Consider the following 23,821-nt stretch of genomic DNA (forward strand, 5'->3'; position numbering starts at 1 on the left):
TGGCTTATGTTTTTTTATTTACATTGACTCCATATAACACCTGTTAAATGCCAGACCAGGTGTGGGACCAGTAGCCTGTTGTTTGAATAGGTTACTAAGATCGTAATACTTACAAAATAATTCTAAATTATGATTATTTATTTATTCATAACAGTTCCTCTCATTTCAACATCAAGACCGTACATTCATATTAAAAAAGCCAGCTGTGAGCACTCGATGTCTGATCATTCATCACAAAACAATAAAACATATGGGTTCTCTACTTACAATGACAATAACAGTGCAGTAACTGACTGACCAAGGATATTTTTCAAACATATGATATCACCAGCAGAACCCATAACCATGTAAGCTGACAGGCCTTGAAAAATAACAGATCTAAATGTCCCAGACACCTCACATCTACTTCCAAAACCGCTTGATTTCTCTTTCATACGTACACCCACAAAAAAACCCACTTCCAGCCACTAATAACACATTACATGGCAATTTAATAATGTGGGCTTTAGAGATCATTATGGTACTGTTCATGAGAGCTACATTATACTTTAATAACCATAAACGCAACATGACATGAATTCTTTCACAAGTGGAAGTGTGCTTATTAGGCCATCCTGAGTTCATTGAGAGTTTCGGAAAGTTGCACGAAATTACAAACTGAAGATAAGAAAATTTAACACAGGTGTACCAAAGTAAAGGCCTTCAAATGAAAGTCTCTTGCAATGAGGTAAGTGGAAACTCCGCTTGGGTCTGCCACTGCATCTGCTTTGGTGAGCCCAGGATTGAGATCATTGAGGGTTCGGAACCAGTGTTCTGGGTTATATAAGGCCACGGGGAAAGCAAGAGCTGGAGAAGAACCTGTGATTTAATGCAGAACAGGCCCAGACTATGGCCTCTGTTACAAACAACACACAACTTCCAGCTGTACAGGAAAGCCACAAAGAAAAGTGAGGCCCGGAAGACAGGTTTGCAAGCGACGTGGTCTGGATAATGAGGCAATGCGATCACTGGTTCCTCAAAAAGCAGTAGATCAATTTAAAGATCTCAAAAAGATGCCAAATTCAGAAGCCCTGGCAAAATCTGAGGGTTCAATTATTTGAAGACAGAAATAGAAGCCAAAACGAAAAGTAAATTTTACCATTTCAGCTCAAAGGAGCTATTGTCCCTCTGTCCTCATCTTGTGGTCCTTGTTTTATCTGAATGACTATAGCGCCACCCAGTGGACTAATTGAATCTTTCCTCGCTTTAGGTTTGGGAGCTAAAAAACATAAGCTAAAACATTAGTATCAGAAACATTACAATGAAATTTAGTCAATAAAGTCCAGGTACATGCATACATTAATAAGACTTCCCTTACCATTTGGATTTTCCTGCTTATAAAATGTCTTGAGCATTTCAACCGCCTCTTCTGCTCTATAGCCCGAAATGCACTGTAATGAGGAAATAAGCATGTACTATACTAAAAACAATTACAAAATGGTCTAGTCTGAACACCAGGCAACATAGTGGGAGTTTTTTTTTTTTCTACAAGAAAAGCATTCTAGACACATAGGCAGCAATTATTTTACCTTAAATGAAGTCCCAGTGTGTGGTAAATCATCTGATGAGATGTCCAGGACTGAGCCACAGCCTCCGAACCGCTCATTTTTGCATCCATATGCAACAAGAGGTATGTCTACACGTTTAGGTTTTTCCCATTTTGATGCATGCACAAGAACTGTACATTACAAAGTACATTACTTTTGTAATTCCTCTCCTGCAAGTACTTCAGAACACCATAAGAAATATTTTCCTCTTGCTTAAAAGGGATAATTCACCCAAAAATTAAAATTCTCTCATCATTTACTCACACTCATGCTATCCCAGATGTGTATGACTTTCTTTCTTCTGCTGAACACAAAGATTTTCAAAGGAATATCTTCTCTCTGTAGGGCCATACAATGCAAGTGAATGGTGACCAAAACTTTGAAGCTCCAAAAAGCACATAAAGGCAGCATAAAAGTACTCCATATGACTCCAGTGAATTAATCCATGTCTTCTGAATGCATATCGCTCTGTCCCTAGAGCAGCTTTGGGACTCTCTGATCACTGTCTGGTTCATCTTCTTCCAACCTACAGGCAGAAATTAAAATCAATCAAGCCAGTAGTAAGGACTGTAAAGAGATGGACCAATGATGCAGAGCGGGAACTACAAGCCTGCTTCGATTGCACGGATTGGAGTGTTTTTGAGGCTGCAGCCACAGACCTGGATGAGCTCACAGATACTGTTACATCATATATCAGTTTCTGTGAGGATATGTGCATTCCTACTAGGACTTATTTAAAGTTCAACAACGACAAACCGTGGTTTACAGCAGAGCTCAGGCAGCTTCGTCAGACCAAAGAGGACGCTTACAGGGGTGAGGATAAAGTCTTTTACAGTCAGGCCAGGAACACACTGAACAAAGAAATCAGAGTGGCTAAGTTTTCAGCTAATGACCCTGCATCAGTGTGGAGTGGCATGAAACAACTCACAAATTACAGGACTCCTACCCCCAACCCTGTGGTGGACCAACAACAGGCTGACGACCTGAATGTGTTCTACTGCAGATTTGAAAGGCCCAATCTCACACCCCACACCCACTCTGACTTTCACTTCACACAAACACCAATACCTCCTGCAACCCCCCTCCTCCCCCCTCCTGCTACTCAACCTGCACTTAAGATCTGTGAAAATGATGTGATACGCGTCTTTCAGAAACAAAAGACGAGGAAAGCTTCAGGCGTGGATTACCAGCTTTCTGACAGACAGGCAGCAGCTTGTGAGACAGGGGAAACTCACTTCCAGCACCTGTACAATCAGCACTGGTGCCCCCCAGGGATGTGTGTTCTCCCCAGTACTCTTCTCCCTCTACACCAATGACTGCATCGCCAAGGACCCCTCTGTCAAGCTCCTGAAGTTTGCAGACAACACCACTGTCATCGGCCTCATCCGAGATGATGATGAGTCTGCATACAGAAGGGAGGTTAAACAGCTGGCTATCTGGTGCAGTCAAAACAACCTTGAGCTGAACACGCTCAAAACGGTGGAGATGATTGTGGACTTTAGGAAGAACACCCCAACACTGACCCCCCTCACCATTCTAACCAGCACTGTGGCAGCAGTGGAGTCATTCAGGTTCCTGGGCACTACCATCTCACAGGACCTGAAGTGGGAGACCCACATTGACTCCATTACGAAAAAGGCCCAGCAGAGTTTGTACTTCCTTCGCCAGTTGAGGAAGTTCAACCTGCCACAGGTGCTGCTGATACAGTTCTACTCAGCAGTCACTGAGTCTGTCCTCTGCACTTCAATAACTGTCTGGTTTGGTTCAGCTACAAAATCAGACATGAGAAGACTACAAAGGACAGTTCGGACTGCTGAGAGGATTATTGGTTGTAAAATCACTCTGGACCCCACTCACCCTGCCCATTACCTTTTTGAAGTTTTGCCTTCTGGCTGACGCTTCAGAGCTCTGAGCACCAGAACCGTCAGGCACAGGAACAGTTTTTTCCCTCAGGCTATCCATCTCATGAACAGTTAAACTGCCCGACTGAGCAATAACTATGTGCAATGCACAGTTTAGTCTTTTTTATATTTATCCAACACATCCAACCTCTTCTGCCATTTCATTCCTCTGGGAAAAAAACAAAACAAAAAAAAAACATTTGCACTGTACATAACAGATTTGTATTTGCACTGTACATAACAGATAACAGATTTGTATTAGATTGCACTATGTATGTGTGTGTCTGTGTGTATGTACGTATGTGTATAACTATTTTTTTTTTTTTTTTTATCTATCTCTTGCTGCTGTTTTTGTATTGTTTTGTATTGTTGTACACTGGAAGCTCCTGTCACCAAGACAAATTCCTTGTATGTGTAAGCATACTTGGCAATAAAGCTGATTCTGATTCTTCTGATTCTGAAGCGATCCAATCGGTTTTGGGTGAGAACAGACCAAAATGTAACTCCCTTTTTTACTACAAATCTTGACATCAACATTCTCCTTGGCGATCATGATTTCAAACTCGATTACACTTCCTATAGCACCATCTAGCACCCTGCACATGCGTCAAGCACCAGGAAGTGTAATCAAGCATGAAATCATGATCATGCCTAGAAACTGCAATGGCAAGATGTTCAGTGAAAAAGGACATTTTGGTCTGTTCTCACATAAAACCGATTGGATCGCTTCAGAAGATATGGATTAAACCACTGGAGTCTTATGGATTACTTTTATGCTGCCTTTATGTGCTTTTTCAAGCTTCAAAGTTTTGGTCACCATTCACTTGCATTGTATGGACCCACAGAGCTGATTCTGCAGAAGAAAGAAAGTCATACACATCTGGGATGGCATAAGGGTGAGTATATGATGAGAGAAATTTCATTTTGGGGTGAACTTTCCTTTAAGATTGTTCTGTTTTACTGGGAAGAGACAATGACAAAGATCTACATACAAACTTCACTAAACTAATAGTGAAACAGCTTTTTAAACATTTAAGTTGCCGTAACCCAGATTTAAGCACAGAAACTTCATGCTTCAAGGATACGTAGCAGGCGCAGGGCAGCCGCACACATTATACATGGCTCCACCGTCACATAAAGCACAGTTTGTTTACATACTTCCTTTGGGTCCTTTTCTCTGAAACGGCACCAATCAAGCACTTGATCCAGTGCCACCATTTCTGCATGCCGTGTAGCCTTAGGTTGAGCAGACACAGACATGAGGTTGTTTCAAATTATCATTTAAGGCTATAAGTGGTGTATGGGGTTATAGTCAATAGTATTTATGCTAAGTATTATTATTGGCTTACAAAATTTCACTAACCATAATAAATGGAATAACCATAAAATATACTGTATGTTAATTAGCACAAATACTTACATTTTTTGTTTCATTCACCTCATTTCTTCCTTTTCCAATAATCTCATTGTTGTAAACCATCAAACAGCCCACTGGAACCTCTCCCTTCTCAAGAGCCTCTACTGCCTTTAAAGGTAATTAACATTTTTAATATTTTCTCAAAATATATTACCAAAATGCACAAAGTTAACCAAAATACCACAGCAACTACAGATATTATTGCAACAACAACAAAAATGTTATAATAAAATTGTGTTAAACTGTCCAAAGTATCACGCCATTTAAAAAAAATACATAAAAATAAAAAATAAAAAATAACAAAATGGCAGACAGATTGTGAATTTTTTTTACATTGGTTCTTTGAAGGAGATCCCTAATTAATTTATAATGATTTTACCGTAAAAAAAATAAATTAAAAAAAATATATATATATATATATATATATATATATATATATATATATATATATATATTGTATTAAGGCGAAACCTTTAATATAGTATTATAAATGTTAGTAAGAGAAAACCTAAACGAAACTTTAAATAAATAGAAACTGGAACCATCAGAATGTTATTACCATGCCAAAAGCCTTGGACATCCAGGTTTGTATCTCACTATCAGATGGCTGCAGAAAATCACTCTTTGCAGAGTCATTTTCCACAATGTCTGCTTGCATCCTTATTAAAAGTCGAAAAGTCAATGCGTGTTACGACAATGTACAAATATGAAATTGACTATCGTGGCACATAACAGGAACGAGTAAAGTGTTTGTCGCACATGCATGTGTTGAATGGGGAACGTAATAATGGAGGGACCATTCAGGACGTTGGAGCGATTGCTGTACAATCGATTTCTCGACTCGATCTGTGATCTGTAGTTCGCCTGGTTGCCGCTAACATGAGAACTTATTACCATGTAGCATTGATTTAGCTAGAGTTTTACGTCTAAATAAGCTCTTACATCTTGTTTTCTTATTTTGGCGTGTCAGAAGTCTTTAATAATGTTGAGTTCTACATGGAATTTCATCAAACGCCATAAGAGAAAATTCATCTTTACGGGTGTTTTTGTTGGAGGTAACGTGGGATAGCACTCCTGTACGCTTGATAGTTTAAAGATTATTAACAGACATGTGCGTTAATTATCTGTTTTTAAAATCGAGTTAAATGCTTGTTACTATAATATGTTACTATATGCTAATATATGTACCATGTTATTCGAGTATTCCCAAGCATTCAGATCTCTTTTATACATGATCTCATTCTCAGTTCACCTGTCACCTAGTTTTCTTATTGGCATATTGTTGGTAAAGGCAAAGTTGAATTAGACTTTACCCTGGTAGCTTTAGGCAATAGAAAGCTCTCATATCACTGAATAGATCTGGCAAAGTTTCTTTTGATGTCAACTTTTATCACTGTATGTTGTAATGTATACCCAAACTTCAATCCCAGGTGTATATCTGCTTGGTAAATATGCTCAGAGGAAAATTCAGGAGATACAAGAGCGAGAGGCAGCAGAATACATAGCTCAAGCTCGGAGACAGTTTCATTTTGAAAGTAACCAGAGGACGTGTAACATGACAGGTAAAAGTGGCATGATCACTTATAAGATATCATGTACTGTATGTATTACTTTACTGTGGAAAAGTGAAAATGATGTGCCTTTATTTGTAGTGTTATCAATGCTTCCCACTCTAAGAGAGGCAATCATACATCATTTGAACTCTGAGAGCCTCACCTCTTTGCTGAAGACCAAGTGAGTCATTCATGTAAATTATAGATGATTATCTTCATTTTAAATTAAAAGAATATGGCAGTATGCCTGAATCCATTCTTCCCACACAGGCCTGCCAATAAGCTTGAAATCTGGGAGGATCTGAAGATAATTAGTGAGTTCAAAAGGTTTCTTCATTATATTAGTCCAGACATACTGCATTAATCAAAGTCCCATCTATTCATGTTCTAAAGAGATGTTTTTCCCCCCCTCTCTGCAGGTTTTACTCGCAGCATTGTGGCGGTTTACAGTACTTGCATGTTGGTGGTGTTGCTCCGAGTTCAGCTCAACATAATTGGTGGCTACCTGTACTTGGATAACTCTGTAATGAAAAATGGAACGGTAATGTCATAGCTATGTGTTTTAAAGGGAATTAAAAAATGTGTAGTTCCCATCATGGATGCTGATTGGTCAATATAGTGTTCCAGCTGTGCTAATATTGGATTATTATTTTTGTTGCATAGCAGTGTTCTGTTCTGTTATATCGGGAACTATATCTTTCTAATTGCCTTAATAAAATAACGTTTTAATGACAATTTGTGTCCTTAATATTCAAATTATGCAGTAACCGTTTTATATAAACAAGACGACACTTCTTGTTTATATAAAATCATATTGTACTGTGTATTATGAAAGGATTGCTGTGCATTGTGCCTAACAATGCCCTTTATCCATGATCATATACTCAATATACCTTGTTTAAATTAACATGATTTTACCACTATTATAACTTCTTCAGACTGCCTTAGCCCCTCCTGATGTTCAGCAGCAATATCTGTCAAGTATTCAACACCTACTTGGAGAAGGTCAGCATGATGTCTAATCTGTATTAGAGTTTAATCCTCTCTGTAGTGAGAGTGAGTCCATTAGAGAGGTTTTTGTCCCCTGTGGTCCTGAAGTTCCTCTTTTTTGTCTTTTCAGGGCTCATTGAACTGATAACTGTGGTGAAGAAAGCTGTCCAGGAAGTTCTTGGAATGTACGTTGAGTGATTGAATGGATGATTAATGTTTTTTAATCCATTCACCCCCTCCCCCTCACAATACTTGTGGCTATTCTTAATATGTGGTTGCAGCTAATTGTGCTGTGCCAATCATCCTGTATATTTAGCACTAACTACTGTCCCTGTGTTCTCAGGGTGTCTCTGAAGCAGAGTTTGTCTCTGCAAGAGTTGGAACAACAGTTAGCTCAGATCAGACAGTTGGTGGAGGAGGGGTGTGCTTCCTCCAAACACAAAACTCTTTCTTGGTACATGATTCCTGATGAAGAGAACACATTAGCATCACATGTAAGTCACTATATTATTAAAGTAGATCTGTAATGTTCATGTGTAGCTAGTTAATGGTAGTGCAGTTATATCGCAAACCTCTATATATTGGTTTGTTTGTTTGTTTGTTTTGTAGGCCTGTGGTCTCACAGAGAATGATATCACCACGATAAAGCTGCTCAATGAAACCAGAGACATACTTGAAAGGTAAGGTAAACCATAAAATCAACCAGTCATCTGTCCATAAAGTTAATATTTTGTGGTTCTACAGTCATATCAATGTAAAATATAATTTAAAAAAAAGTCTAAATGATGGCAAGGTTGATATTTAAATACTAGTTCATGCTGCTGTAACAAACGGCAGCATTTCAAAAACTTAAAGGGATAGTTCACCCAAATATGAAAATGTTCTCATAATTTTCTCAGCCTTATGCCATCCCAGACATGTATGGCTATCTTTCTTCTGCTGAACACAAACAAAGATTTTTAGAAAAACATCTCAGGTCTGTAGGTCCATACAATGCAAGTAAATGGTGGCCAGAACTTTGAAGGTCCAAAAAGCACATAAAAGTAATCAATATGTCTCCAGTGGTTAAATCCACAGAAGTGATATGAAAGGTGTGGGTGAGAAACAGATCAATATTTAAGTCCTTTTTTTTTTTTTTTTTAAACTACACACCGATGAGCCAAAACATTATGACCACTCAGGTGAAGCGAAAAACGTTGATCATCTAACAAGGCCACGTGTCAAGGTCTGGGTAAATTAGATGGTAAGCGAATTATTAGTTCTATTTGTCAACGTGTTGAATGCAGAAGAAATGGGCAGGAGTACAGACCTGAGTGACATCGACAAGGGCCAAATTGTTATGGCCAGACAACTGTGTCAGAGCATCTATGAAATGGCAAGGCTTATGGGGTGCTCCCAGTCAGCAGTGGTGAGTACCAACAGTGATCCGAGGAGGGACGAACCACAAACTGGCGACAGGGTGTTGGTCGTCCAAGGCTCATCGATGCGCGAGGGCAACGAAGGCTGTCCCGTCTGGTCTGAACCAACAGAAGGTCTAGTGTGGCATAAGTCAGAACATTTTTGTGATGGTTACAGGAGGAATGTGTCACAACACACAGTGCATCGCACCCTGCTGCGTATAGGACAGGTCAGAGTGCCCTTGATGACCCCTGTTCACCAACGAAAGTGCCTAAAATGGGCATGCGAGCGTCGTAACTGGACCTTGGAGCAGTGGAAGAAGGTCGCCTGGTCCGATGAGTCCCATTTTCTTTTACATCACGTGGACAGCCGTGTACATGTGCGCCATTTATCTGGGGAAGTGATGGTACCAGGATGCACTGGGGGAAACGATAAGCCGGTGGAGGGAGTGTGATGCTCTGGGTAATGTTCTGCTGGGAAACCCTGGGTCTGGCCTTTCATGTGGATGCCAATTTGACACGTGCCACCTACCTAAACATTGTTGCAGACTAGGTACACTCCTTCATGGCAATGGTATTCCCTGATGGCAGTGGCCTCTTTCAGCAGGATAATACGCCCTGCCACACTGCACACGTTGTTTGGGAATAATTTGAGGAACATGATGAAGAGTTCTAGGTTTTGCCCTGTCCTCCAAATTCCCCAGATCTCAATCAGACTGAGCATCTGTGGGATGTGCTGGAATGCGTTTTTGAAAAAAGCTAGAAGCAGATAAAACAGAATGCAGGAGTCTCGAGACAGATTTTTTTTTTTAAATCGTAAAATTATGAACTAGACACTGCTCCTGTGTGAACCACTAAAAAAAAAAACAGCGAGGTGCGGCAGAACGGTTAAAGACGTACATCTAGCGTGTTTACATATAAAAACTATTGAAAAGCAGCACAGATGGACGCAAAAACACACTTGGTGTGAGTGGCCCCTTAATGCACTGATCCAACAAAACCAACAACCGTTGGAATTTGGTGTTTATTGGGGCAGTGTCAGCAAAGAGTATGTCAGCTTCATTCACTGTGGGTGCCTCAGAGTGTTATACAGTATTTTGAGTGTGCTGATTGGTCAAAAGTGAGTGTTGTTCTTCATGAATGCCATTTATGACATAAGGAAGAAATTAAGCAATGGGGACTAAATTGGTGTAAATTAATGGGCTGACAGAGGCAATTCCAGCACATCTGGACATCACTTAGCGCTGTTGTTTTATTACTGTTGCTGGGTACTAATTACTACTTTTTTCTTTTCTTTTTTTCAGTCCAGATTTCAATACTGTTCTTCGTACATGTTTGAATCGAGGCTTCATCCGATTCATTGACAACATGGCAGAGTTCTTCCGGCCCCAACAGGGAGACTCCACCCCCTGCAGCTCACCTGATAGGTCAGTGTACATGCCTTAATTATATTCAGGAAGGCATGTATTTGGGATATGTGCTGAATGCATGCTATGTCTCACAGTGACATAATTAAAGTTCTGTTTATAGCCACTTCTAGCCATACATTTCAGTCAGGGTAAAAGTTTGACCTTTTTTTATTATTATTTTTTTATGTCTACAACATACAAATAATTCATTTATAACCTTGTGCGACCCCATGTACACATTCGTTGATGTTGTACTTTAGCTTCGCTATATGCAACACATAATTTAAATTAATTTAAACCGATCTCAGTTCAGAAGACTCTGGGCTGTCAGTAAAGGGTTAAACTTTCAACATATTGAGTCATGTGACAAAACAACATGATGCCGATCACAGCGGAGTTTGTCTTTCAGAGAAACGCCAACAAAACTACATCTGGTGAGAAACCTAATTAAGTTTTTAGATTGAAACCTGTTTGAGTCAAAAGATCAGAGTCTCTAGTTTCATCCAATATGCCTTTTTAAATTTGTGCGATTTATCGCACAATGCCACAGTGCTAAACAATGTACACTAATGTGTGAATTTTTTCCTTAGAAATCTGATGACACGGCTGTGCTGATTACGCAATTTGTGTCGCACATACTGTCTGCGGAGTGATCCGCAACGCAGACCCCCGAAGTACTTTGGCCTTAAGTCATTCACTAAATAGGGAGCAAGGGAGCATCCTATAGCACTCTATGCAGCTAAGTGCATTCAATCCATATTTCCCATTAAGCTGCAGATGATGTTTGGACCTTTCAACATGTTTGGCAGACATGGAACAATGGTAATCAGTACATAGATTCAGAATTTATAATGTGTAATTTTTTTTATAACATGGTTAGCAGTGAATGGATGATGCTGGCCATTACTTTTAATCAGAATGAATTATGCTAATTTCTGATGTAGTGTCTGTAACGTCTCAAAAACATGAATAACCAACACTCCTGGAAACAATTTGATTAAAAACAAATAAATCTTTCTATAAGACTTTCTATAGCTTGATATTATTTAAAATTTCACAACTTAGTCCTGCTGTCCACATACGTTGCCATCATTTTTTAAGTAAAACTATTTGCTCTAGAATTTATTTTTATTTATTTTTTCACAAATCAAAAAGGGAAATGGAAAATGCACACAGCAGGCACGCTCGGGTCTCAGGAGGATAAATGAAAATGCTCATCAATTCAACTGCAGCTAGATCTAAATAACATTAAATTCTAATATGTTATAAGCTTTCAGTTATTAACGGTGTCCAGGCAATGAGCACGTTTACATGCACATTCTTACACCAATTATGCTTTATAAGCCAACAACGTGTGGTCCTGTAAACACATTAAACCGCTTTCCTTTATCGCTGTACGGTCGTAAACCGACTGACATGGGTAGATTTTTGCCCATTACCCTGATTACACCTTTACCTGCATTCTTACTGGCTTATCTAATGCACGCAAGTGTTGTGCACATGCCTTCACATTTGCCGTCTAAAGCAGGAGAATTACTTGATTATTTATATCTCATGTAAACATGTTTTTCTTGCTTTGTCTGATTTTTGGGAGTTATCAGCATATTGCTGTGCATGTAAACAGGCTCAATAAGTTATAAACTACTTTCTTTGTATCTCCAATGTTTAAAACTGAAAAGCAAATGAACTTTTTTTTATTGAGAAGCAATATTTGCCCCCTGGAGTTAATTTTTAGGGGCTTTTACCTTCTATGAGGGCTTTTTTTTTTTTCTACTACACTTATAACTTAATAGGAATGGAATGGTATATTATGAAATGTATATCCAATGTTAGTTAAGAGAGATAAAAAAAGAGGAAATAATTACAGGGGTTTGTTTTTACATTGTTTGCCCCCAATTATAATGCAGGTTTTGTTTGTTTTCTGTGGCATTTTTGGCCGTAGCCCTGGTTAATTTCTGACCTTGGTAAAGAAAATAACATCCAGATATGTCTAAATTAAAATAGACTGTATCAAAATTTTAGACAAAATGCTCAGTTTATTACATAGAATGTCAGAACCAATGAATGGTTTTCCTGTGAATAATGTATCACCTTCTTCCCAAGGCCAGGGCAGTTACAGTTTTGCAAAACTTACAGTATGAATACAGTATTTTTGTGGTGTACAGATGATCAGTACTGTTTATCATGTGCTTCTCTTCCAGATTGTCGCATGTAAGCCTCCCACTAGCCAAAATCATTCCCATCATCAACGGACAGATACATTCAATATGCAGTGAGATACCAAGTCACTTTGTCCAGGTGAGACACCAGTGGCATTTTCATCCTGAGCGATAGACTCATTTTGACTTGTATGCGGTATAAAAGGTGACCATACTTCTCCAAACAAAGGCAAAATGCCGTAACTAACACTTTTAACCCTTTAAGCTTGGATGGCCCTAGTGATAAAAAAAAAAAAAAAATTATCAAATTGTATATAACTGCAGTCTTGACCAACACAAAATAGGTATAGTTTTAAAGCTTGGAAGCTCTACTTTACAATGCATGTAGGCACTGTGACCAAAACTGAACTAGTGCTTTGAAATTTGCAGACAAATCAGAAGTGTTCCGTTTTGATAATTTATGAAAGGTTTGGGAATCTACATATTATTGTAATCGGTAAAAACATCAAACTCATCAAATAGCCTTGTTTCATATGTTGTTGGAAAGCTCTCAAAGAGTAGAATACAACCAGACAAAAATGTAGTGACTCATAGCTAAGTATATGTATTTGACATGCAGTAAATGTTTCATGTGAACATGTGTTGCTCATATGTCACGTAACTTCACAAAAAATAAACAGAACATGAAGTATCACTTACAGTTACTTTAGATGAGGCAATTATTTTTAACATGAGTCCACACACAAAGTAATCGTATGCATAGATAATTAGATAACCCACCTGAAGCACAATGTTCACACAGCATCTGGCTATCTGGCATCTTGCTGTCTGGCTACAAGCACATTAGCTTTCCTGGATCAGATGACATCATCGGAAATGCTGTAACGTCATGGAACGCTAAACCAATCATACTGGGTTCAGATTGCTCCAAGCTCTCTATATTTGGGCAGAGAGTCAAGGCTCTGATATACTTCCAGAGAAGTTCTTCATTCTTCATTCAGGGGTCAAAAGAAGTTCAAAAGAGTCAAGCAGCGGTATTCTGTTTGCGAACATTCAGTCACCCGCCACATCGCTGTTGGAAGCGTTTAGAGGAGCGTTTAAATATGAGGTCGCTACATGTAAAACCTTAAATGTGACATTAAAATGTGTTATTAATGACTTTATGGCTCATTCTATGAGTAGAATTCACATGAGGTCAGTAAAAGAAGCTGTTTTAACCACTTGATGATATTAAGTAATATATAATTGTCTTGTTTAGATTCTGAATTCATGATGCTAATGTGCTAAGACAATATATATATGGCCATAATATGCACAGATTACACTCTATTACTGTAATTTATGATGACACTGATTCTACTGCAAAGATAGGTTTATAAAAGAGAGTTAATATTCAGAATACAGACAAAAGAATGATGATAAGAGAGGCATATCTTATTTTGGGCAGACATGTGAATGGCTTTTGGTGCAGATAACACGTGAGTGAATACTCGAGAGTATTTGAGTAGATTTGATTCCTTTTGTAGACTTATTAAAAAAAATAGCAAAAAACGCATAGTGTTCTAAATTATGTCATACCCGTTCGTTCTTTGATTTTGAGTAAATCTGGGCCTTCATGTGATCAATCACTAATTACATATGGACACCAGGAGATGGCGCCAAGTACTCAATGATTCATGAAACTCATTCTGTGAAATCTCATAACTAAAATCATGCCTACATGCTATGCAAACCTTTAGTCAATATTGTGTTAGCATGTGTAATTAGTTCTTATGTACAGTTATTATGATTTAATTGTTTGGAGAGTCTTTTGGACGCTAGGATAAATTATTTTTGTTATGCTATAACTTTTGATTGCATTGTACAACACAAAATTTTACTCCACTGGAGGTGACATGATTAGGAACAAAACAAAAGCAGTTTTTCTGAGCTACCTTATGTACACGCTGAGATATATAATGTCAAATCAGAAAAAAAAAGTTTCTTAGGCTTTTTTTTTTTCTTCTCCCCAATTTGGAATTCCCAATGTGCTCTAAGTCCTCGTGGTGGCGTAGTGACTCGCCTCAATCCAGGTGGCGGAGGACGAATCTCAGTTGCGTCTGCGTCTGAGACCGTCAATCCGCGCATCTTATCACGTGGCTTGTTGAGCGCGTTACCGCGGAGACATAATGTGTGTGGAGGCTTCATGCTATTCCCTGAGGCATCCACGCACAACTCACCACGTGCCCCACCGAGAGCAAACCACATTATAGCGACCACAAGGAGGTTACCCCATGTGACTCTACCCTCCCTAGCAACCGGACCAATTTGGTTGCTTAGGAGACCTGGCTGGAGTTACTCAGCACAATCTATATCATTAATACATTTAAAAAAATTGTCTTTAAAATGATAGCTAACACTTGACCCTTCTTAAGCCTTTAATTTTGGTAATGCCGCTGAAACAGGAAATCTATAAAACACTCTCAGAGCTTTAAAGGATAACATCTTAAAGACACAGCACTCATGCTTAAGATGCTGAAAAAAACAGCAAGATGTGGCACAACGGTCAAAGACATCCGGCTAGCGGGTGTTTACATAGGAAATAAAAGGATGCAAAAACACTTTCATTGTGAAACGCCTCTAAGAGAATTTCTGTCAAAAAAATAACTTGGGTCAATTTTCATAAAATGTGTACTAGTAACATTGTAGAACAATATTTGCTTTCTTTTTATAGGATCTTTTGATGATAGACCAGGTGAAGGAGTTTGCCGCCAATGTATATGAAACATTTAGCACCCCCCAAGAACTTCAGAAGTGAGCATGGAATTGAGCAAGACATGGACTTGTGTAAAAAAAAAAAATTGAACTCTTTACAAATTCACTTCAAACGGAGACTCTCGTGTCATGCAGCACAGAATTCCTCTCTTCACATACCCTGTTCTAAAATCGACCTGGGGAAAGGAACTCACGGCTGAGCTGAGAAACAAGTGTGTAATATGGAGTTCACATCCACTGTTTATTAGGCATTTAGTAAGGGGTAGACTCTCATGATCTGCTAGCTGTCCTATCTGTCTGTCGTGAGTGACTCCCTAACCAAACTGGATAATAATAGCAAATAACTGTCACTAATGTCCCAGGCATGCCAGGGTTTTTAAAGGCTATAATGAAATAAAGTAAAATAAAAGTAGCTTAATCTCATATAACTCTCACAAACGCTGAGCGCTAAAAGTTCATATTTGAATGATTATCCATGCATTCACACCTGCAATATGGACTTCAAAAGGAAAAAAATCTGTAGAATAAGTGTTTATCATGAACATTGTAGGTATTATATCTTTGAATCTGATGTTGCAGCCCTTCAACACCCTCTACAGGACCAAAACACAGTTATGTCCACCTGTCCAACAACATCAGTGCATGATGTTTTGCACTGCTGCTGTTTAACTTTACATCTCATAACAGCCCTACGAATGGGGTGGATGGATTATGTTTTTTGCAGACTATTTGGATGTAGTATGAGTATGCTACTCCTTTTGTAAAATGACCTATGAATGTTAATGTTAATAAAAAATGTGAGTAGTAATACTCCCATTTCTATACATTACTATTCATTAAAATGCCACACAATTTGATTAGAAAACAGTTGGTATGATGTTTTACATTTACGTACTTCTTGACTTTTTAGCAAGCAGACTTCTGTCTTACAGCTAAATAAAACTAGGTTGCCAAATAGGCTGTAATTGAGGACCATTTACACTCACTGAGATCTTTATTAGGTACACCTGTACACCTGCTTATTCATGCGATTATCTAATCAGCCAATCATGTGGCTGCAGTGCATAAAATCATGCATATACGAGTCAGGAGCTTCATTTAATGTTCACATCAACCATCAGAATGGGGGAAAAATGTGATCTCAGTGATTTTGACCGTGGCATGATTGTTGGTGCCAGATGGCCTGGTTTGTGTATTTCTTTAACTGCTGACTTCCTGGGATTTTCACGCACAACAGTCTCAAGCGTTTATTCAAAATGAGGGCAGAAACATCCAGTGAGTGGCAGTTCTGCGGAAGGAAACTCCTTGTTGATGAGAGAGGTCAACGGAGAATGGCCAGACTGGTTCGAGCTGACAGAAAAGCTATGGTAACTCAGATAACCACTCTGTACAATTGTAGTGAGCAGAACAGCATCTCAGAATGCACAACTACCTCGAACCTTGAGGTAGATGGGCTACAACAGCAGAAGACTATGTTGTGTGCTTTATAAAGACCATAGTGTTCCTAATAAAGTGCTTAGTGAGTGTACATCCTGTAAGCAGATGTGCGGCACCAATAATGTATTTCCATGAATGCAAACTCTATGTGCAATATTAATGGTACAGCAGGCCTAATAGTCACTTTACATGCAAGCACATGTTACACATTTCATGTTATAAAATAATTACACATTTTATCATCACTATAATTGTAGCTAATGAACACTATTACTGTCCTGTAAATGGTAACTATGCCCTTTTACCTGTAATTACAGTTTTTATGATTTTGGAGCTCCTCTCCCATGTAAAGAAAATCTCAAATTCCACTAGAGGGCAGCACAAAACTATAATGTGTGCCCACAGCAACTAAACAAAAATCCTCAATAACATCATGTTCTAACAGTAAATATCCTAACCAGTCTGAGCACAAAAATTTAAAACAGGAAGAATTAAGTAATATCTGACAGAAAGTTCAGAGGGTATGATGTCTGAACATGAGGGAAGCATATGATATGACCAAGACTGCTCTTGCACAAAACACTAGTTTTATGAAACTTCCTTGTCCCCCTAAAAACCCTGCCATAAACCTTGTAATCTTGATTTAAACAACTTTAATTCTTCTGTTACTTGTGCATTATTTGAGTTGTAATGTAAGTGCTTTTATAAAATTATAAGCATCACATTCTGACTTTAAACGCTCCAAAAATTGGCCCGTTCACTTCCATTGTAAGTGCCCCACTGTAACCTAGAGTTTTGCTTTTTTTAAAGAAAAGGAGGGACGAGTCAAAATAAATTTTTGTGGTAATCAACATAATGCTACAAATGCTGTCAACTGAGCTTAACATGTATTGAACCTGGAATATTCCTTTAACTACAATTACTAACCCTCCACATCGTGTAAAATGCTATAACCACTAAGTCATAAATGTTTTAATTGATATTCTACATATGAAAAATACATGTGATTCAAGTACATAAAATAGCTGACCTTTCTTAAACCAATATGATCAGGGTTAATCTCTCAAAGTAAATCTCCCCAACATTTCCAGGTTTTTCAAGATTAACCTGGAAATGTCGGGGAGATTTAAACTTGTGTTTTCCAGGCCTGGAAAGTCATTGGAATTAGTTTCATTATCATAATCTTAATAAAAATGATTGTTATAAATCTTTTTGCAATCATGAACAGTCATTAAAATGTATTGGTCAGAGAGTCTGGGAACTTTGTGTGATCAAACAGGCTTCACAAATTTAGATTTTTTTAGTGGCGGTCTAACCTAGTGGTTAAGGATCTGAACCCTATTGTCCAATAAATGTACTGTAAATTGGTTTGCAAAAGGAAGTTTCGGTGAGAAGTAGAGGGTCTGAGGTCAGCAACTCTTGTAAAATTACCAGTAACATTCCTGAGCATCTTGAGATCAAAAGACTAAACAAATGACATCAGATTGATGCATCATTCAGGCAGATGAATGGGTCTGCTTGTGGTAAATACCATAGCTTAAACATATAGACCAGCCAAGCACAGAAAGTGATCAAAGATTCTGTGATTCAAATGTTATAAAGTAACATCCATTTCCACGTGATTATAGGATAGACAGCTGAAACTGCACTGGTCATGCTTATGACAGTTTTTTTTTGTTTTTTTTTTTGGACAACAGGTAAACAGTTTATAAAGAGTAAACAGCAAGAATGGGCTAATTGTTGCATAAGCCACTTAAAAGTGCTGAATAATTCTGAGGGTGTTTTCCACTGCACGCACCACATGTAGCACCTCGGGTCACATGACTCCCTCTGCCTCAGCGTGCTCTTTGTTGTGTTCCAGCAAACAGGAAATTCCCCTTCATCACATGATATGTGTCTATGGTTCTGTCCCATGACCTTTTTACCGAAACTGTTTACATCAAGTACAGGAATATAAGGGAAATATATATTTTTATTCATTAAAAGAAGGTTGAAAATCATATTATCTCTGTTTGATTATGAAAGCCTACATTATACTGCATGATTCATCAATTTCTGTTTCACTTCTGGATTTAGAGTGCTCTGTAGGAGTTAGTCTCTTTGAATATGTTGTTAACAAAATACTCAAACACTTGTAGGTTACTTTTTTGACAATTTTATTCATGCTTAATAATTTATTAATTGATGCTTCTCCTGACCTAATCAAAACCCAGTAGCCAGTTACAACTGAAGTGTAAATGGAAATCTTAAAGGAATATTCCGGGTTCAATTGCAAGTTTAGCTCATTCGACAGCATTTGTGGCATAAAGTTGATTACCGCAAAAAATTATTTAAACTCTTACTTCATTTTCTTTAAAAAAGCAAACATCGAGGTTACAGTGAGGCACTTACAATGGAAGTAAATGGGGCCAGATTTTGGATGGTTTAAATGTAGAAAAGTGAAGTTTATAATTTTATAAATGCACTTTAATTCTTCTCTAAAAACTCATCTGTTATTTGTGCTGTAAAGTTGTTTATATAGTCATTTTACAGTCATTTTAGGGTTTGTTTACATGACATCATCATGGCAATGAAGTTGTAAAATTGGCCATAACTTTACACAGAAATGGTTAGTAAGCAATTTTATCACACTTAAATCATGTTAACATGCATGTTGTTTATGTCTTGTGGTTATACTTTTGAAACAGTGAGTATTTTCACATTTACAGATTGGCCCCATTCACTTCTGTCATAAGTAGCTCACTGAAACACAGATTTTCACTTTTTTAAAGAAAAGGAGGGGCAGGGGGCCTAGGTAGCTCAGCGAGTATGGACACTGACTACCACCCCTGGAGTCGTGAGTTAGAATCCAGGACATGCTGAGTGACTCCAGCCAGGTCTCCTAAGCAACCAAATTGGCCCGGTTGCTAGGGAGGGTAGAGTCACATGGGGTAACCTCCTCGTGGTCATTATAATGTGTGGTTCTCGCTCTCGGTGGGACGCGTGGTGAGTTGTGCATGGATGCCACAGAGAATAGAGTGAGCCTCCACACGCGCTCAACAAGCCATAAAATGCGCGGATTGATGGACTCAAACGCGGAGGCAACTGAGATTCGTCCTCCACCACCCGGATTGAGATGAGTCACTACGCCACCACGAGGACTTAGAGCGCATTGGGAATTAGGCATTCCAATTTGGGGAGAATAGAAAAAAGAAAAGCAGGGGCGAGTCAAAATTATTTTTTGTGGTAATCAATATTATGCCACAAATGCTGTTGATTGAGCTAAACTTGTATCAAAGCCAGAATATTCCTTTAAATCTCTGTCTGACCACAAAGTAGGCATGTCAATCTGGCCAGGGAAAATCATTGTGCAGAAAAATACAATAAAATGTATAATATTAAACAACTTGTAAGAGTACTGTTAGTTTATACACCAATGGAAAAAATCTTAGCATGTGAAAATCCATTGCATTAATTCATGCTTTATACCTAAGACAGCAAACATAAGTAATGTAACATTTTTCATGGAGGATGTTTAGAACTTTCAAGTTGAAATTTTGTTTATGATCAGAAAAATTTGAACTTGCAAAAAGACCTTTCAGACCCCACCAGAACACTGTTGTAAAAGTTAAGTTAAAAAAAGGTAAAAAAAAATTGGTTTACTGTAATTTCTTCCCTGTGTGGCACACAGCCACAGCCATGACAACACTCAATGCAGTGTCTGATGGACATGGGCAATACATATAAAAGACTAAATTACTATTTTTAAAACTTTCAAAATTAAAATAAATAGAAGATCAAAAACTGAGTGAATTTCAATGTGTTCCTCTTGTATATGTGTCAAGAATTCAAATGGAACTGGGTGTTTTTGTTGTTCTGCTGGTCCTCAGGTTTTCAGATTATTTATGACTCAACTGCCTCTACACCTGCAGTTCCAGAGTTGTCCTTTGTTAGATTCTGACTCATTATGATGTCATAGATTGCAAACACTGAGCTCATAGTCACATAAGATTGTGCATATTTTATCAATTTGTGTTTCATGACACATAATAAGGCTTGTAATCAATACATACGTGCTGAATAATATATGTAGCATTTCTATTATTTCTACAGTTGCCTACATCTCAACTGCTCAGTCATGGTTCTTGGCCATGTAACAAAAAGTTTCAGTTTAACATTCTACAAAATTTAGATTAAGCATTTAAAAAAAAACATCAAGTATTTTGGTATCATGTTAAAAACACATTTTGCCAGTGTTGATGCTGTTGTAAAAGACTCATATGAGGAAATCAAATTGAATCTACAGACTACATACCTTGATTCTGATACAAATAGACTATTATTTAGATATTATTGAGAATTCACAGGTAAGGGCAAGGACAGTGATGCGCTTTAGTCCTGCACTGCATTGATTGTTGTGGACATGCCCTGACCATGCTCTATCTCCTCCGCTCTGATTGGCCGATCTCAAGGGATTATCATTAACTATTAATCCTATGCTGCAATGATGCATTCTCTAGTCACACCACAGACCGGTCAGATGATGTCATCTCACTTTAGCAACCTGATTGGCTGGAGCCTTCCAAGCAGCTCTGTGCTCACCGTATAAATTTTATATCACTCTGAGATAGATCCTTTACAGGCAGTCACATGACTTCTTAAATATGACGTGGCCCTTAAAGACTAAGTGCAGTGATTTTAAAATAGTAGGCCTATGTTGTTTCAGAACAATTCCCTGCTTGAAATAAAATACCAGAAATTCTAGCCTCTTACATTCTACTTCCTAGTAACATGTAATTGTAATTGGTGTCCCACTTAACCCAGTTCTTAGAATTAACAGCAAACTGAAGTGTGCTTCATAAATAATGGGAAATGAATGCTCAAAATGAGATTTGCCGGAGGTAGTAGCCTATTCGGATACTGACTGGAATATTTGTGTGAAAAATTTAATAGAAACTTCCTTAGTCAGAGAAAGGCCTAATATGTTGCAAACAAATTTTATTTTCATATCTGCACTGCAGGAAGCAGATAGCAGGGGAAGTAGTTTACTTTACCATACAAAGAGGTTTCATTATAAATGGAATCCAAGAACTGAAGAAAGGAAAACGAGTGCCACTAAAAGAGGAAGTCGTAGCTAAAAGTGTTTCATTACATTTGTTTCTGTATATGAATTACGTAAGTATAGTATAATATAGCATGGTATTGTACTTTAGCTACCCCTTACAACAATTTACCATGAAAACCATTGTTTCCACCAAAAAAAACAGTTATTACGGATATTGTACTTAATTTATTGCATATATTGTTATTATAATATACATTTAATAACTGTAAAGCCATAATAAATTCAATGTAAGCAGAATTTTGCCAATAGTTTAATTTTTTTTTTTTTTTTTTTAATGTACTGAAATGATATGCCATACATAATGATATACTATGATTTTGATGATGATTTTGATGATAAAGTGACTGCCCATTCCCATGACGCACTGTGAATGACGCATTCGAGTCGGTGACTCTTCACCCTTTAACTACGTATCTATTTGTACATATCGGAATATTTTGCAATATATAAAATACTTTTTTGCCTCGAAACGAAGTTTGTGATGTTGTGATTCACCTCGGAGCTGGTTGGTTTGGTTCATAGCATACAACTCTTTTATGAAAGATTTTATGAAAAGTCTATGAGAAAAATGAATGGGAAAAATACTTCCAGAACCCAGACGGCTGAATAAGTGTGCGGGCACTGTTGCGCTCTATAACTATAACTAATAACTGTAACTAAAAACTTTTTTGGAGGAGCTTGTTCATCTAGGCCTGCCGATCATTTCCCAAGGTTATATACTGTAAGCGGCTGCTTCCCTCCCTCTGGATAAGATTCATTAACATTTTAAAATAAGGTTACATTTGTTAACATTAAATAACAACATACAACTAACAATGAACAATACTTTTAGAGCATTTTGTATCTTGGTTAACATTAATTTCAACATATAGTATTACATTTTTTTAAATAAAATCAAAGATTGTATATGTTAACATTAGTTAATGCACTATGAACTTGGTGTCTCAGAGTTTAAGTCCAGTCCTGTGCTAGAGCCACTCCGTTATGGACGGCACGCCAAATCTGTTTACCTTAGCAGTGGCATCCATGGTTTAGTGAAAAAATTATATGTTGAAGAAATTGGATGTTGTACTATACTATACATCCTGATAATAATATACTGTAACTGTAATAACTATTTTGCTGGAAATTAAGGTTAACATTCTAATTTTTTTGTAATGGATGTATATAGTATATATATTATAAATGGCATTCAAGCACTGACGTAAAAGAGGAAGTCCTAGCTAAATGTGTTTCATGACATTGTACTACGCTACGAGTGTAGACTAATTTGGTTTCCCTATTAATTAGGTTAGGCATACATAGTTTAGCGGGGAATGACCTTTAGGTATTTGCTCCCACCCTACACACAGTTTGCACATAGGACAGAAATAACAAAACGCAAGAGGCCTGCTGTCGAGAGAAATGAGGTCACGGCCTGTGACGGGGTTGGGAATCCTGGCTATGGCTTTCCTGCTCTGTCTATCTGCAATGAAAGTCCTGTGGGCAAGGATCCGTCACTATGGACACAGCCGGTGTAAACATATATACACTGTGCTTTGGTGGATGTACAAGGGTGAGGGCAGTGTGAAGGTAGCACTGAGTTAACTGTGACTTTATAAATAACTATGAGCCCTTTGGCTCTGTATGTCACATATGTATGAGGGAAGCTATTAACTATTATTTAGAGAAAGCAGTGTCAAGCTTTATACTGAGCGAGTGATGCTATGCATATTATTTTGGCTCCACTTGTGCCGAGTCATTTAAGACCTACATACTTGTTTTATCATAAAATTCTTTCATGTTGTTATACATTGATATAGCCAACAATCCATTAAGAATTAGCTTTGCAAAAATTTAAAAATAAAAAATACAAATTAAATCACTAACTAACAACACTGTAAAAAAAAGATTGTAGCTATAATGATTGCATGAGCTGTGTAAGATATAGAACAAGTTGAATAAGATTGTATAAATACCTTATCTACTGTGAAAAGGGTGGTTAGAAAATATTACAATACACTAACAGCCCACACAAAATTCTTAACCACAATAACTGTACAATGAAATACCACAACATTGGTAGTTGTCTGACATGCCCTTCGGGCAATCATTCCTCTTTCACTTTGAGGTCT

The 23,821-nt window shown here is 37.8% G+C and overlaps 2 protein-coding genes across 12 annotated transcripts in view; one reads left to right on the top strand and one right to left on the bottom strand.

Moving 5' to 3' along the window:
- The window catches only part of adat2 (adenosine deaminase tRNA specific 2), a 74,614-nt gene extending 68,935 nt beyond the window's left edge, over nucleotides 1–5,679 (bottom strand). For 7 of the 10 annotated variants that reach the window (XR_007892015.1, XM_051644258.1, XM_051644257.1 and 4 more), the window contains exons 1-6: nucleotides 5,464–5,679; nucleotides 4,908–5,012; nucleotides 4,573–4,723; nucleotides 1,569–1,675; nucleotides 1,358–1,430; nucleotides 1,139–1,258 (exon numbers count right to left, since the gene is read on the bottom strand). Coding sequence is in view for 9 of the 10 variants with exons in the window: in XM_051644258.1 (XP_051500218.1) it covers nucleotides 1,143–1,258; nucleotides 1,358–1,430; nucleotides 1,569–1,675; nucleotides 4,573–4,723; nucleotides 4,908–5,012; nucleotides 5,464–5,562 (651 nt within the window). In the remaining variant the exon portion in view is untranslated. Of the gene's footprint in view, nucleotides 1–471; nucleotides 1,259–1,357; nucleotides 1,431–1,568; nucleotides 1,676–4,572; nucleotides 4,724–4,907; nucleotides 5,013–5,463 lie in introns of those variants that run through there. The other 3 variants (XM_051644251.1, XM_051644250.1, XM_051644259.1) reach the window with 3 other exon arrangements.
- Nucleotides 5,680–5,737: 58 nt separating this feature from the next.
- On the top strand, nucleotides 5,738–22,337 carry LOC127410191 (peroxisomal biogenesis factor 3-like). 2 transcript variants are annotated; one of them, XR_007892093.1, is made up of 13 exons: nucleotides 5,738–5,959; nucleotides 6,335–6,466; nucleotides 6,557–6,638; nucleotides 6,728–6,771; nucleotides 6,877–6,998; nucleotides 7,396–7,462; nucleotides 7,578–7,632; nucleotides 7,791–7,941; nucleotides 8,057–8,127; nucleotides 10,149–10,271; nucleotides 10,844–11,075; nucleotides 12,455–12,551; nucleotides 15,126–15,167. XR_007892093.1 is itself a non-coding variant. In XM_051645325.1 (12 exons), exons 1-12 carry the CDS (start codon nucleotides 5,887–5,889, stop codon nucleotides 15,207–15,209), a joined length of 1,101 nt encoding a protein of 366 aa, XP_051501285.1. In that variant the 5' UTR covers nucleotides 5,738–5,886; the 3' UTR covers nucleotides 15,210–22,337. The 2 variants fall into 2 exon arrangements, 1 of the variants encoding a protein (XP_051501285.1); XM_051645325.1 differs by lacking the exon at nucleotides 10,844–11,075 and having other exon boundaries at nucleotides 15,126–22,337.
- Nucleotides 22,338–23,821: the final 1,484 nt, after the last annotated feature.

The sequence above is a fragment of the Myxocyprinus asiaticus genome, chromosome 19, assembly GCF_019703515.2.
Source record: "Myxocyprinus asiaticus isolate MX2 ecotype Aquarium Trade chromosome 19, UBuf_Myxa_2, whole genome shotgun sequence".
Classification (NCBI taxonomy): Eukaryota; Metazoa; Chordata; class Actinopteri; order Cypriniformes; family Catostomidae; genus Myxocyprinus; species Myxocyprinus asiaticus.